This window comes from Lutjanus erythropterus, chromosome 12 (assembly GCF_056507025.1).
Source record: "Lutjanus erythropterus isolate fLutEry1 chromosome 12, fLutEry1.hap2, whole genome shotgun sequence".
In the NCBI taxonomy this organism is placed as follows: domain Eukaryota; kingdom Metazoa; phylum Chordata; class Actinopteri; order Lutjaniformes; family Lutjanidae; genus Lutjanus; species Lutjanus erythropterus.
The window spans coordinates 8,518,224-8,532,763 of record NC_139328.1 but is presented as its reverse complement, the minus strand read 5'-3'; the positions used below and the strand labels follow the sequence as shown (position 1 = coordinate 8,532,763).

The 14,540-nt window shown below is 40.6% G+C and overlaps 1 protein-coding gene across 1 annotated transcript; it reads left to right on the top strand.

Moving 5' to 3' along the window:
- Positions 1 to 2,746: 2,746 nt before the first annotated feature.
- LOC146317559 (fibronectin type III domain-containing protein 7-like) lies at positions 2,747 to 13,517 on the top strand. Its single transcript, XM_084732230.1, has 14 exons — positions 2,747 to 2,901; positions 3,400 to 3,418; positions 3,652 to 3,909; positions 4,528 to 4,788; positions 5,376 to 5,633; positions 6,679 to 6,933; positions 7,244 to 7,498; positions 9,039 to 9,296; positions 9,882 to 10,142; positions 10,580 to 10,834; positions 11,240 to 11,503; positions 11,588 to 11,617; positions 12,579 to 12,615; positions 13,230 to 13,517. Exons 1-13 carry the CDS (start codon positions 2,842 to 2,844, stop codon positions 12,608 to 12,610), a joined length of 2,466 nt encoding a protein of 821 aa, XP_084588356.1. The 5' UTR covers positions 2,747 to 2,841; the 3' UTR covers positions 12,611 to 12,615; positions 13,230 to 13,517.
- Positions 13,518 to 14,540: the final 1,023 nt, after the last annotated feature.

Here is a 14,540-nt window from a genome sequence, read left to right as displayed (position 1 = left end):
AAATAAAGTGTGGGAAAATTTTGATTGTGATCAGGACTTTTCACAAACTGATTGATTGATCAATCATGAAAATAATTTGCAGATTATTCAGTAAGAAATATAATCATTAGTTGCAGTCATTTAAGTCAGACAAAAACAGAAAAAAAACCTTAAGAAAAACTACATCACAACCTGCAGATTCATCCCAACCTCACACTGAAAATATTTTTTTAAGTCTTTCTTAACCGTACTGTGCTCCCCATATCAGTTTGTGAATGACTGTGCAAGTGGATCATAGCCGGAAAAACAGAAGCCATGACTTGTCAGTAGACAGGTGTGAAACAGAAGCCTTGACGACTCCTCAGAGGTGCACATTCAGTACAACACTGAGGGAAGTGGAGGAACTTCTGGTCTGTGGTTTCAGCCTGTATGAGACGACACTGTGGTCAGAGGAGGTGCAAATTAATTCAGTATATAACAGGTGCACAAAGCAAGATACACAGAAAACTTTTGCTATTTCACCTCTTTGTGATAATTAGATGTCAAACTTTTTTTTTTCTTTTAGAGATTTCTTTTGATAATCATGGCTGTAGGGCTAAGGACTTCACTTGATTACAAAGTCCTTTACATGGAGAAAAAATGAATAAGGAGCTTGTCATTGGCACATTGTTGTTGTCCCTCCCAAGGTTTCTTCAGTTTCTCTTTTGAAAGGAGCTTTTTCCTTGAACGCTTTAGGGGGACATCACCATTTTATTCATAGCAGCCCTTGGGACTGCTGCCTTTTTAAGATCTTTTGAGGATAAGAAACACGTTGCAGACAATCAAACTGAAATCCAGTGCAGGATCGACATGTTTGCTGGTATCAACTTATTACAGGCTTTAAGTAAACTTGAAATGAAACTTGCCACAGCACTATGATATAGGGTAAAAGCAAATTTGCCTTGCTGCACTGCCATGTTTCTACAGTAGCCCAGAATGGACAAATCTAACACTGGCTCCACACACAGCCTTTCACATTGGAGTTAAATATCATTCTTGAAACAGTTACGTGTATCTCTTACAACAGAAGCCTATTGAAGTGAGCTGGAGCATTATACGAAACAATCAGACTGGTGCTTTGGGAAATCTGACTCTTCTTTGTTCTCTAAACATTTTGAAAGCGGTGATTATCTCGTGTGTGAAGTTGAAAACAGCTTGTTCATCGCCGGTCCTCTGGGATCCTTCCAGCCCACCTATTACAATACACACCTGACGCAGATCCTCGGCCACCGGGGAAAAGAAACGCTATCATTATACCATTACCTCTCCTTTGTCACGTTAACTGGAACCATTTGCAAATGCAGTACTGTACATACAGCAGTGTTCCCTGTAGTACAACACAATGTATGACATTACAGTCATTCAACTGTGTGTTGTACGTGGTTACATAAGCCAGCATGTTTCTGCTGTTTGTTTCTCAGCGTTGTGGTTAAAGTGAAAACTGAGCTCAGTTGAGTCTGAAGCAGAAGATATATCATACTGTATACTGTATATATATGTACTGTATATCAGAGGAAATACTGTAAACATCCCAGCAAAGCAACCTAAGCAGCTTTCTTGCAAATGCTATACTTTATAGACACCCAACCAACACTCTTTAAAGTGATGATAAATAAGATACGTTTCATTGTGACAGGTCACCAAAAAACGGTTTAGCACCTGTTTAGCTAGTTCAGATAAATTAAGAATGACACTTTGTTGTTTGTTTTATTAATTCTGATTGTCTTGTTAAAAAATAACCTTTTATGGTAATTTCAAACTTATGAAAATGTTTTTTTTTTTGTTTTTTTTTAAACTTTTTATGACTTCTGAAGGCCCAGCTGCAGAGCCTTCATGGCCCACCAGTGGGCCGCACCCCAGACTTTGGGAATCACTGGTGTATTCTAGCTAGCTAACAAACAACGCAACATTTTGTCAACTTTTATTTCAGCTAGCAAACAATGTCATGTTCTTTTTAATAACTTTTTTGATAACTAGCGAACTGTTTTGTTAAATTATTAGCTAGCTAGTAAACAGCATTTTGTTTAGATTTTATTAATTTTAATTGGAATTAGCAAGCATCTCATTATTTAAAAAAAATATTTCAGTTTACATCACTCGGATGTACTGAACTCTGGTCTGCTAAATCTAGTTTTGCTCTCTGATTAGAACTAATTTTAGATTAAAACATCTTTGTTGGTGCAGGTGTCATTGATGGATTAGTCATTTGTTTCTCCAGGCTTTAACAAATTGAGGACAGAATGACTAAATGCTTAACAAAAGAGGTGTCAGCTTTCATGAGATATCACAGACATGGAAACCAGGAGAAATCAAATATTATTAACCAGGCCATAAAATGTCCTTCCAGACACAACGTGACAGAAGTGGGTCATCAGTTGTGTCAAGATATCTTTTTATATAAGGTGTGAAGAAAAGTATTTCTCAACTGGGATGTTACCGTTGTTTCTCTGGAGGGAAAAAAAATCTTTCTCACTCCAAGGAGACAGGAAACAATTAGTGTATTTTAAAGACATGAAAAACAAAAAAATACAAAAGTTTGCAACACAATTGCTTTTATCTGCATCCTCATCTAGCAAAGGTGAGCTGCCTCCTCTCGCTGTGATAGGCCACCCAAACACCCCCGAGGGGAGGAGTCACAGCCCGTGGGCCCTTTGGTATTTGCTGAAACAATACAGCACCTGTCGTTTCATCTGGGAGGGAGGGAGAGAAAGAGAGAGGGGAAAAAAAAAAGTCAAATTTAAGCCCGAGCTGCTTCCCTGAAGTCATTTTTTGAGAAACAGCATCACACATCTCGCCTCCAGGCAGCAGAAAAACGCTGAGGGCATGGGAAGAAAAACACAGTTAAAGATGCTGAAACTTTTGCTTTTAGTGGCCTTCACAGAGGTAAGATAAGCATTTTATCATCATACACTGATTTTCTTTTAAACATTTCCACAAAAATACACAACAAAGAGCTTCTGCTTACAATAGCTGGCATGTTTCCCTGTCTTTGATATAATGCATATCTTATATATTCAGATAAATTATAGCAGTGCATAGAAGGAGGACTTTTGAAATACACGAACACAGGCTCTTTTGAGTGTCACTGCTTTCAACAAGTGCGTGTGGCATGCCCAACCTTAGCTCAATAGACAAATTCATTCCGACCTGAAAGAAATACCTGCACTGACCACTCCTGAAATCTGTGTTGAGTGAAGGTAATGTGCAGCCTGCTGCCTCTCATGCTCCGAGAATATGATACAGGGCGTAATTTGCCTCAGGATATAATGTGAAATACCACCGGCTTGCTTCTCCTGGAATGATGCCCTTGTCTGGAAAATACTGCATCGAGTTATTTCTTTGTTTCATTCATTAACACTGTCATTATTTTGTCTTTTTCAGATTTGTGCTGCACAAAATGGTAAATGATCTTCTTCTACATTTGCTTTAAGATACTTTATGATGATCCCAAACTCAAAAAATGCACAGTACCATTAAATTTAAATTCAAATTACCTTAAAAAGTCCCCCAAACGATACATATTCAATAAATTAAGTTAAACTGTTGCTCTGAAACAACACTGATGTGCATTTTTATTGTGCATCAGACAACAGGAAGTATGTAATGTATCCCTTTTTTCTTTATCTCCTCCAGACATCACTCTGTCAGTGTTTACGGTCACGTCCAAGAGTATGACGGTGCAGTGGAGCGGCCACACTGGTGCCAGCTCCTACAAGATCACAGCAATACCCAAGAACTCTCCGGAACGATCCGTCTTCGCTCAGTTCGGTGGCAACACCAAGATGGGCTCAGTCAACTCCCTGTCACCAAACACGGTGTACACCATGCAGCTAGAAGCCATGGACAATGCTTTCAATGTCCTCAGCAGTGCAGAGACAGAGGAGACAACAGGTAAATCACAACAGCGAGGAGGAATTGACTCCTGGTGGTGATTATGATTCAGATATTTACTTAAGTAAAAGTACGTGACACTACAGTAGGACTTTAAAACTTTTTTATAAACTTTTTATAATAACTTTTAACTTTCAAGTCACAAGTCACTGGTGTAATAGTCCAAGTTGAGTTGCAAGTCTTTCTTGATTTTGTCAAGTCAAGTCTAAAATCATTAAATTTGTGACCCGAGTTTGACAAAAGTCCAAGTCCTGTGACTTGAGTCCACACCTCTGGCTCTAAGGACATTTTTGATTTTTCTTAGAAGTTTTACAGCCCAAACAATTGATTGACAAGGGAAAAAATGGTAGTTACATCATATTTTTCATATAAAATTTGAATCTGTGAAAAGACTACTTGCTATAGCTTTAAAATAAATGTAGCCATGTGAAAATATTTTTTATTAAATGTAGTCGAGGAGAAGCATATGTCTCATGGAAAGAAACTACTTAAGAAAAGTATAAAATCTTCTAAATTGTATAAAAAAGTTCAGTAGTAGTATATGTGCTGCATTTATGAGACAAACAGTTATTAAATTTTTGTGGTCTTAAATTGACTTGTGTCATTTCACTTCTCCAGCTCCTGAGGTCCCCAGCATTGATAAGGCCTACTCCAAAAACAGCGACAGCATCACTGTGGAGTTCACAGAGGTTTCCGGGGCAACCAGCTACATCCTGAGGGCAGAGTCAGAGAACTTTGATTTTTTCTCTGAGAGCGTGGTGAGTGGCTCGCCAGGCACCGTGGTGCAGCTGCAGCCCTACAAAGACTACAGGCTGAGCGTCATGTCCGTCAACTCTGGAGGGAGGAGCCAGCCCTCGTACCCCATTCAGGCCAGGACAGGTATGGACAAAAAGTCTCCTCCCAGAGTCCTAAAAACATTCAACCCTGGCTTCATCGTTTCAGTACTGATAACAGACTCGTTTAAGATGATTTTCAACATGAAGACTGATAATATTATCACTAATAAGCAATAAAATGGAAGAACAATGACACTGTCTACCCACTTTCACTTGTCCAGACATTAGAAGCAGTTTATTCAAGATGGTAACCAGTGTATGAAGAGAGAAAGGCAGCCCTGCTGTTGTCCCTGTAGGACAATAGCTTGTTATCTCACTCCGCCGGCCATAGCAGCGTGTCATTTCACCGCCCATTGTCACAGATTCTGTACTCTTTGCAGTTGACGCAGGAGGGTGGAAACTGTATCCATGCCTCTTCACTATATCACTGTCATAATATGAAAAGCTAAACCATGAGAACTGGGTTGTCTCTCTTCCCGAAGGAAAACCGAATGTAACATAATCACATGGAAATTGTTTCACACCTTTCACAAAAGAAATTGGCAAGGAGAAAGTAGAAGTTAGGAATCCGTGTGTCTGTCCATTTTAAATATTTTCTCATTATTGCTGTCTGTCTGCACCTGTCTGTAGTGGTGATGGCGCCCAAGTTGAACACAAGCTCCCCTGACAACTCCACCATCCTCGTGACTTGGATGCCGGTGGAGCACGCCGCCCTCTACACGCTCTGCATCATCCGGGAGGGCTCCAGCACCCGCCACAAACTGAACACCACTGATACCATGGTGACCTTTGATGACCTCGAAGCAGGGACAACCTACTGTATCAAGGGCACGGCGTGGGACTCTGAGGGTCGACCTGGAGATGACCTCACAATCTGCCAGATAACACGTAAGAATGATGTGAAAGAAAACCTGCAACTGACACTTCCTAAGTCCCACATCTTTTCATTCTGTGCTCCAATGACAGTTGAGCAAGCTAGACATCCGACAGTCAACTTTCTCCTTTCCTGTTTCCTGTACTTAGATATGCTAAATCCTAGGCTTGACTATGTTTAAAAGAAAACTCACATTTTGGAGATGTTGACCTGTCAAAGCCACATATACAGTACATATACTCACATCTTAAGTCAGCTGATGTTGGCAAAAAGCTAGCTAATTTACATCAATTGCTGGTTATACCTAATAGCTAATGTTAGCAAAACTTTAGCTAATTAGATAGCTAGTAGACTGCTGCAGGAATGAGTCATAAGGCTCAAAAATGAGCATCTCAGCACTTTATGTTTACTTGTCAGGAAATCGTTTTTTCTACATCATATGACCCGTGAATTTTGACGCTTTTACATTTTTAAAAAGGCGATTCCTAACAAGTGGCTAAATGAGACTACAGAGGTTGTTGGGGAAATTAAACATCTTCAGGCTGAACACTAACTGACTCAAACAACCATGGTATAGTTTATTTGTAGCCTAACATTAGCTTTTTGCTTCTAGCAATTGCTTCGGACATCATAGAAGTGGTGTTCATTTGTCAAGATTATCTTGCTGATCAAAATGTTTAAGTATGATCAGCTTTTGTTTACCACAGAGTTTATTTTCTACACTTTTCTCTGTTATTAATTACATCATTGCTGTTGTTTTTATTTCAGTGCAATGCATGATGGTATTTAGGGCTTGGTTAGTGACCATCAGTTGTATGATGCATGGTGGGTCCACTGCATAGAGAGTGATTATAGACACAGCCATTAGCTAATTTGAGAAAAAGAGGAAAGAAAAAAGTTCACAGAAGTTCTACCCGGCACTGAGCTTGCTCAACTGTTATTGGAGCTCAGAGCAAAAGTGGGCGGGACTTAGAAAGATCAATTACAACCGATAATGCGCTGATCCAGTAGGTAAGTTGGTGGTAACATGAAGCTGATCTTTTCTGGTTTCATTTTCAGGTCCTCCAAGTCCAGATGTGACCAACGTCCTGATGTCTCAGGGTCGGTCTCTTGAGATCATTGTGTACTGGGGAGCAGTGCAGGGAGCTGATGGCTACATGGCCCGGACCAGCAACGGCCAAAACTGTTCTTCAATAGGGCCTACGTACTGCTTTATCAGACCTGTGGAGTGCGGCCAGAACCACTCCGTGTCTGTCACAGCCTACAACAGAGCTGGTCCCAGCACCCCCTCGCAACCAGAGGACTATATTACATGTGGGTATATCACACACAAATCCTACATGTTTTAAATAATATTTTGACATTTTATTTGCTTTCATGCTTAGAATTGGCAGCTAGGTCAGCTTCAAACTGTGACGCTGTGGGTATCCTTCTAGCATCAGTTTTGCACATGTAGGGCTTTGTGGTCATGCAATAATAAACATGCAATGTCCAGGTAGACTTTCAAAATAAACGCAACAAAACTACTTGGTTAGATTCAGGAAAAGATTGTTGTTTGGGTTCATGGGTCAGTGTTGACTTTTGGTTTCAATCAAATGTGTTTAAACCGGTCTTTCTCCGACAGATCCGTGTCCCCCAGAGAACATCTGGGTGGAGGAGCCCAAAGCAGGCAACTGCTCGGTGGTGTGGGACGAGGTGCCGCTGGTGGAGTACTACATGGCTTTCATCAAGAGGGACGACGGGACGGAGAGCTCCTGTAACACCACTGAAACCACATGTCCATTTTTCTGCATGTGCGGCTACACCTACCTCACCACCGTCTTCCCCTACAACCAGGCCGGCTCCAGCCCTCAGGCCCACGTCCGCAACTACACCACCAGTAGGGCCAGAAGCACCCACATGCAGTCCCATCACCAATACATGTCTTTATAAGTTGCAGACATGAAACTCAAGCTTAAGATATGGTCATGATTCATCACAATGAACATTAAAGGGAAAATTCACAACTTTTTATGTGGATGTCCAGTCAGAGTCAAATGTGTAATTGAAGCAGTAGTTCTTCTGCTGCAAATCCTGTTGTCTTAAGGTTATAAGGATACAACAAGTTGTGTCAGCTTGGCTTTCAGGTCTCCTCCTCTGGGTAGCCAGGGTACATGCTAGATGAGTATTTTTGTCACCTAATGCTATGTTTTTGCCAACAAAGAAATAGCTGTAAGCTAGGGCGGCATAGATAATACAGGGCAACATGGGTGTGGGCATCAGAAACTCACATCCTGCATCCTGGTACATGTAGGCACTGCTGGCACAGATCTGTGAACACAAGAACTCAGCTTTCTTAGTGAATATAGCACACACTGAGGAAATTATTGCTTCACTGTATCATAAACACGGCCTGGACATCCACATGAAAAACGATGAATTTTCCCTTTCAGTCTGACTTATCGATTTGACAAAGATATTTTATTGTTGTGCAGACAGAAACTGTTTTTACACTTCCTCCCTATTGATGCATTCAAGGAAACTTTCACTTGTGGCTGCTCAACAGCACCCTTTTGATGTAAGAAACACCCAAAATAACCCTTAAAATAACTTGCTTGATTTGGTTTGTCTTTTGGATGAGATCTTCTGACTGCAAGGCTTTTGGCAGCTGACTATAAGATGTCAGACAATGGTGTCTCATTGTTGTTGTGCCTTTTCCATAGCGGCTGTTTTGACATGCCATACCTGTATTCCATTTATTTGTGCCACTCCTCTCATAATAGCACTTGCCTGGTGTTATAACCACACTGGCACGGCTTTCAGGAAACATGGAACGGAGAAAATGTTGTTAATTACACCAGAGCCTTTTCTGCAAAAGAGTACTAGGGCCAGGCGTAAGGGAGGAAGAAGGTTTTTTTGGGGGGGATTTTGCATTTTTAAAAATTAAATCAAACTTTCGATGTTAGTGCCAGGCATAAGGAAGAATAAATTAGAGATTTTTTCCATTGTGCATATTAAATAGAATAAAGTTAAAATACCATTTTGACTTAATTTTCAACAAAGTATATCAACTTCATTCTTGACACGTCAAGTTTATTGTCAACTTTTTGACTTTATTTTCAAAATGTGATAAAACTTTAAAAAATGTTTTGAAACATTTTATGAAAATTTGACTTTATTCTCAATATTTCTAATGATTCTCGACATTTAACTCCAGTTTGACCTTCGTAATGCATGATTTAAATTTATCTTCCACTCCTCTTTATTCCCCCAAGTGTAGCATCATACTCTTACTTTTCTGAGATGACAAGTCAGACTGTTTTCTGTAAAAAGGAGAAGCTGCTCACAGCTGTACACAACTGAAACATACATGTAAAACCATGGTCATTTCATTATTATTATTGTTCTCACCTTTTTCCATTTCTCCTCCCCTCCCCCAGTTCCTTGTTGCCCAGAGGATGTTACCATAAACCTGGTATCTACAGAGACCCTGGAGATGATGTGGTCGCCGGTCAAAGGGGCCGAGCTGTACGAGACGACAGCAGTGCAGACTAATGATGTCATCCACTGTAACGACACAGCGCCGGTGTGTGCGCTGTCAGATTTGCAGTGCAACACAGCTTACTCTGTGACCGTCACACCTTGCAGCGACTTACGGGGATGCAACCGCACCTGCACACCACACACACACGAGACAGGTACCGATGGGACTGTTTTAAAACACATGAGGTTTGATGAAGAGCAACATCTCACATTACAAATACACATGAATCACATACAGTACACACAGAAAGAGAAGGCAGGGAATTCTTTGATAAAGGCTACTGAACCTAAAATATCAAACAGATAAGGTGCAACACTGTACTGCTAGTTTGACATTTTGGAAATTCATTATTTTACATTCTTGTTCATATTTAGATGAAAAAGAAAGTTTCACCTCATGATTGACAGCTGGCCCCAGCTCACAATTGGTCTATGGACAGGAACTTGAAAGCAAAATTCCAACCCTGATCACTGAGGCGCAGACTCTACCTCCAAATGACATCACCAGCAAGATGGCTGCACTTGAATGCAATATTTTGTATTCATTTTTGTTCTCCTCTCCCTCCCATTTTTTCAGTGGGAGGAAGTGCATAACTTTAGGCTAACTAGCTGCAGGCTTTAGCTTCATATTTACCATAAAGACATGAGGCCGGTTTCAATCTTGTGAAAGTGAATCATCATATTTCCCAAGATGTGTGTTTTTGGTGTGAAAACCGCACTTCCTGTCTGTCCTGCCGCAGCTCCGTGTGCTCCAGAGATCCAGAAAATGACGCAGATCAACAACTCCACATACAGAGTCCTCTTCAGTACCCCCAACAGCCCCAACACAAATTACACCATCACTGCCATCGGGCGCTACAACACACACACCTGCCAGACAAGAAATGACTCCTCGTGTGAGCTCACACAGCTGCCCTGCGGTTCAACATACGAGGTCACGGCAGTGGCCACCACGACCGTGGGAAGAAGTCTACCCGGATTCAGCCAAACTTTGGAAACAGGTTTGACTGAACTGAATGAGAAGTCATATTGTATTTATTTATATCCCAAAAGAAAAAATTAGTCTGTGCTAAAGTCATATTGGATTCAACTTGGCATGTGAATGTGTTTTTATCTTTTTTCCTACCTCAGCTGTCATGAATCAACCATTTAACACATTTTCTGTCCATTTTAGTTATTCTACAAATAAAATATAATACTCTGTTTATGACAGCTGTTTATAATAATGTTTTACCACTTTTCCCTTTTCATGTCACGTCAATGTAAAAGTAAGGGCTTCTTGCAATAAGAATCTGAGCTTCAATATGTTATTTTAAAAAGTTTTATCACTTGTGCCTAAAATGAATGGATGAGAAAGCAGCGTCCATCAAAATATTCTCATTATATGAACATTAACACACTCCAGTGCTGATCTTTGTTCTGTGTTTCACTCCTCGAGGTCCGTGCTGCCCCATGTCTGTGAACGTGACCCAGGTCACGCAGGCTATGACCAACGTGACCTGGTCACCTGGCAGCAGCGCTCGCTCCTACATCACCACCCTGACGTCCTCGCGCGGGCATGCGAAGTGCCACACCCTGGACACCCACTGCCTGATGGGATGCATCACCTGTGGCACCAACTACAGCGTCACCCTGGAGGCCATCAGCAGCACGGGACACAAGTCGGAGTGCGAATATCGAGGATTCTCGTCCAGTGAGGAGACACACACACACAAATATATTTACAGAGTGAAGTGACCCATGAAAAATAAGGCCGGACAATTGAGGAGAAAAAACATTTCTGTAACCTTGAAGAATCATACTGTTAGTGTTGAATATTTGAGCCCATGACTCCAAATCACATATATTTTACTGTTATACATTGTCCAGAGAATGTAGAGCTGAATCAAGTTTTCAAATAATCATGGTTGTTTGACAGAAAAACTATTTGCAAGAATGCTAACAATCACTGTATTCTTTCTGTCAGCAAAAATGTCAAATATAGACAGAGAATAGTGAAGGGCCAAAAACAGGCCCCTGGGGAACGCCGTAATTAATAGATGATTCCCTTTCCAACTGTTACAACTTAGTGTTGCTTCTCAAAAACTCTTTCTTGCAGGTGCCTGTTGTCCAACAAGCCTGAAGGTCTACCGCAGGGCCAACAACTCCCTCAGGGTGCACTGGCGCTCTATGGGCCCTCAGATCCACACCCACATAGTAGAGCTGTACGGGACAGGAGCCAACTACACCTGTACTGCAGCCGCTGGCAGCAGATACTGTGATATCCACGAGGAGATGTGCGGGGACGTCTACAAAGTAGTGGCAGCACCAGTGGGACAGGACGGGATCAAAGTCAGCTTCTGTCAGACCAGGACGTACTCGGGTGAGTCAAAAAGTTTTAAATTGTTCTCGTAATTTGTATGTGTGTTTCGCTGTATTAATGTGTTCATTTTTGTCGTCTTCTCAGTTCTCTGCCCTGGAAGTCATGGTGGTATGGGTAAGTATCCTCTAAACTGTAAACTTTACATTTTGTTTTGCAGTAGTTAAAGGAATTGTTTGACATTTTTAATTGAAGGGTTAGGGTTAGCAGCTCAGAGTTCGACTCCCGCCTGTGGCCCTTTGCTGCATGTCATTCCCCTACGTCCTGTCCTCACGTCAACTGTCAAAAAACGCCAAAAAAAGGCATATAGGAGAAGTCATCCCATTCTCATCCTAACTACAGATGCCAACATTTTGCCACAACCCCTCTGCATCTCATGAAGGCACCCTTCTGTGCTGCAAGGAAAACTTTTTTTTTAACATGTGGTTAATGTTGTGAAACAGATGTAGGCAACAAAACTACTTGGGTAGGTTTAAAATAATAATTCTAAGTATGATATGTTACGTGACATCACTGAAGTGACTCACACCATGAAAGTCACATGATACTCGTAAAGTTATGTACCGTACAACTTTATATAAAGTTTTGGTTGTCACCCCCAGAAACTCTGTTTGTCTGAGCCATTCATCCACCTACCCCACCTCCTCCGTGCATGGACTTCCTCCCTCTTTATACTTCATCTAAAGCCCAGTGTGTCTCATACAGACGTGAATGGATTCACACTGAAGTCACTTGAAAGCCTGTTGCGCCTCTTTAAGCTGCTTACAGGTACCATGTGTATTTGTATGAGTCACCAAGGGGCGATGACAAAACGTTGTGTTCTGTTGGGATGAAAACAGTTTGGAGAGGTTGCATCGTCCTGCGTCAGGGCTAATAAATTACATTGTACTGGATCATGCATAGACTCATGTACTCACTGATTCCCAGTCCAGCATTTTAGGATGTATCTGAGGCATTTTCCTGATACAGTTATTCATATCAGAACAACCTAATGTCAAACAATTCCTTCAAAATCTAATTAAGCTGTTAAGCTGTTTGAAAACTGCAAACTGAAATCTCATCTCTCTCCTCCTCTCAGTGATCTCTCGTGGAAGACGAAGCGTGCGTTAGCTGCGGTAAGTTTATTGTTATTCATCTCCCTCCTCCATGAGACCACGCTGTCTTCAGACCACACAGAAACTGAGTTATGTAACAGGCTGAGACAAAACAACGTGCTCTCCTTCACTGTGCGGTGTTTTGGGATTGTGAACTGACAAAACTGCTTTCACAGCTTGAAGGGTATCTTGTGACAGCATCACGAGCGTGCATAAATTGTCTCTGGCTGTAGTGCAACAATAGATGAGAACATCTGAGCAGAATGAGAGGGAGAATATAGATCTCTATCTGTCTTTACCTCTGGGACTTCTCATGTCTGTCTATAAAACATGGACAGAGGAATGAGGGGAACGTGACTCAGGTAAATGAAGACGGAGAGCTGCTGCAGAAACGTGACACAAACCTGTTAGCGTGTCTGTGAGACGATAGATACTTAATATCCTCTGACTCAGTATGACAAAGCTGTATTTTGCTTTTTGCATATAAAGTTTCACAAAGAATGAGGGTTTTTTGCACTAAATGACCACTTATTGAGTTTGATGAATGATTGCTGAAGCTATGATGAGATGTAACCAGTTTTTCCACCACGTCCAGGTTAATGATTTCTCTCTTTCTCGTGTTTCTTGCCCTACAGTAAATTCCCCCCATCGCCCCCAACCGCCCAACATGGACAGAAGACTGTGTTTACACCAACAACAACTGTGAAGATCCAATATACCCAGATGAAATATCACTCTTGTTTAAGAATATCGCTGTTTTGTTGTTAGTGCTGTCTGCACTAAAAGATGACAAACTGTCTCCACCGAATCTGTGCTCACTTCCATCCAATACGCATGAAAAGTATTCACATAATATATCAAGCAAAGTGTCCTGCGCTTTGTCCAAAGTGTAATTTGAAGATACAACATTTAAAACTTTAATAAAACTTACCCAGAACACTGAAAAAATTGGATTTTAGCCCATTCCCACTCTTTAACAGCACACTTTACCATGAAATATAATAATTGGGATCCTTCAGAAATATTTTTTTTGTATTGTTGTGTGACTCTATTTCCAATTTAGACATTTAAATACATTTTCTCATCAGAAATTCCTAATATGTTAGGTTTCACAAGAAACAGCACCATTTGAGTCTCCTGAAGGTCACAGGGAAACCAAAAGGAAATTCTCCATCTACATTTTTGATCATATTGTAAGTGTTAAGATGGTTTTAGTAAACCACTTGAAAGTGTTCTCATGCTGTTGGTATTGATACCGACTACATTTCATGTATTTGCTAATCGTTAATTGTTCTGAAAAAAGATAAAGAATAAAGTTTAATTTTGAAAAAAAAAGTCACAACATGCAAGTGGCACCGATTCGGTGGAAAACAAAAGCTAAAAAACTAAATTGAAATATATAAAATACAGCTTTTAAATAAATAACTGTGGATATTTATCCAATGTACTTGGAAAATAGTCTTGTATTCTCTATAAAATATTACTTTTTATAGTTGACTGCATGTTATTTTACTTTCTGCTCTTTAATCAATCCAGGTTATGACGAGCCCTTGTGACATTTAATCAGTTGGGCTGACTAGTCGTAATTTATTTTTCACTATTGGAAATTTCACATTTCAACAGGTCAAAGTGTTATTTTCAGTTCATTAACAACTGCATTTCAAATATGTCTGACATATCAGTGAAACATTTGGAAAGCCTGACTGTTCTGTGCTCTAATGACTTTTGTACAAACTTGGAAGGCCTTCCTCGGTCAGCTTTCTCCTTTTCTGTTTTTTTGCACACAGATATGCTAATGCGCTAAGCTTGTCTATGTTGAAAAGAGACTAATTTTAAGATGGTAAGAAGACGTTGCCAGGAGACTTGAAAAAGCCATATATTCTCATCTTTAATTAGTTAATGTTAGCGAAACACAAGCTAACTCGCTAGCTAATCTACATCAATCA

Coding starts and splice junctions, on each gene's coding strand:
- LOC146317559 (XM_084732230.1), top strand. CDS start 2,842: ATGGGAAGAAAAACACAGTTAAAGATGCTGAAACTTTTGCTTTTAGTG. Junction 7,499..9,038: donor CGTCCGCAACTACACCACCA/GTAGGGCCAGAA, acceptor CCCCTCCCCCAG/TTCCTTGTTGCCCAGAGGAT. Junction 11,504..11,587: donor TCAGACCAGGACGTACTCGG/GTGAGTCAAAAA, acceptor TCGTCTTCTCAG/TTCTCTGCCCTGGAAGTCAT.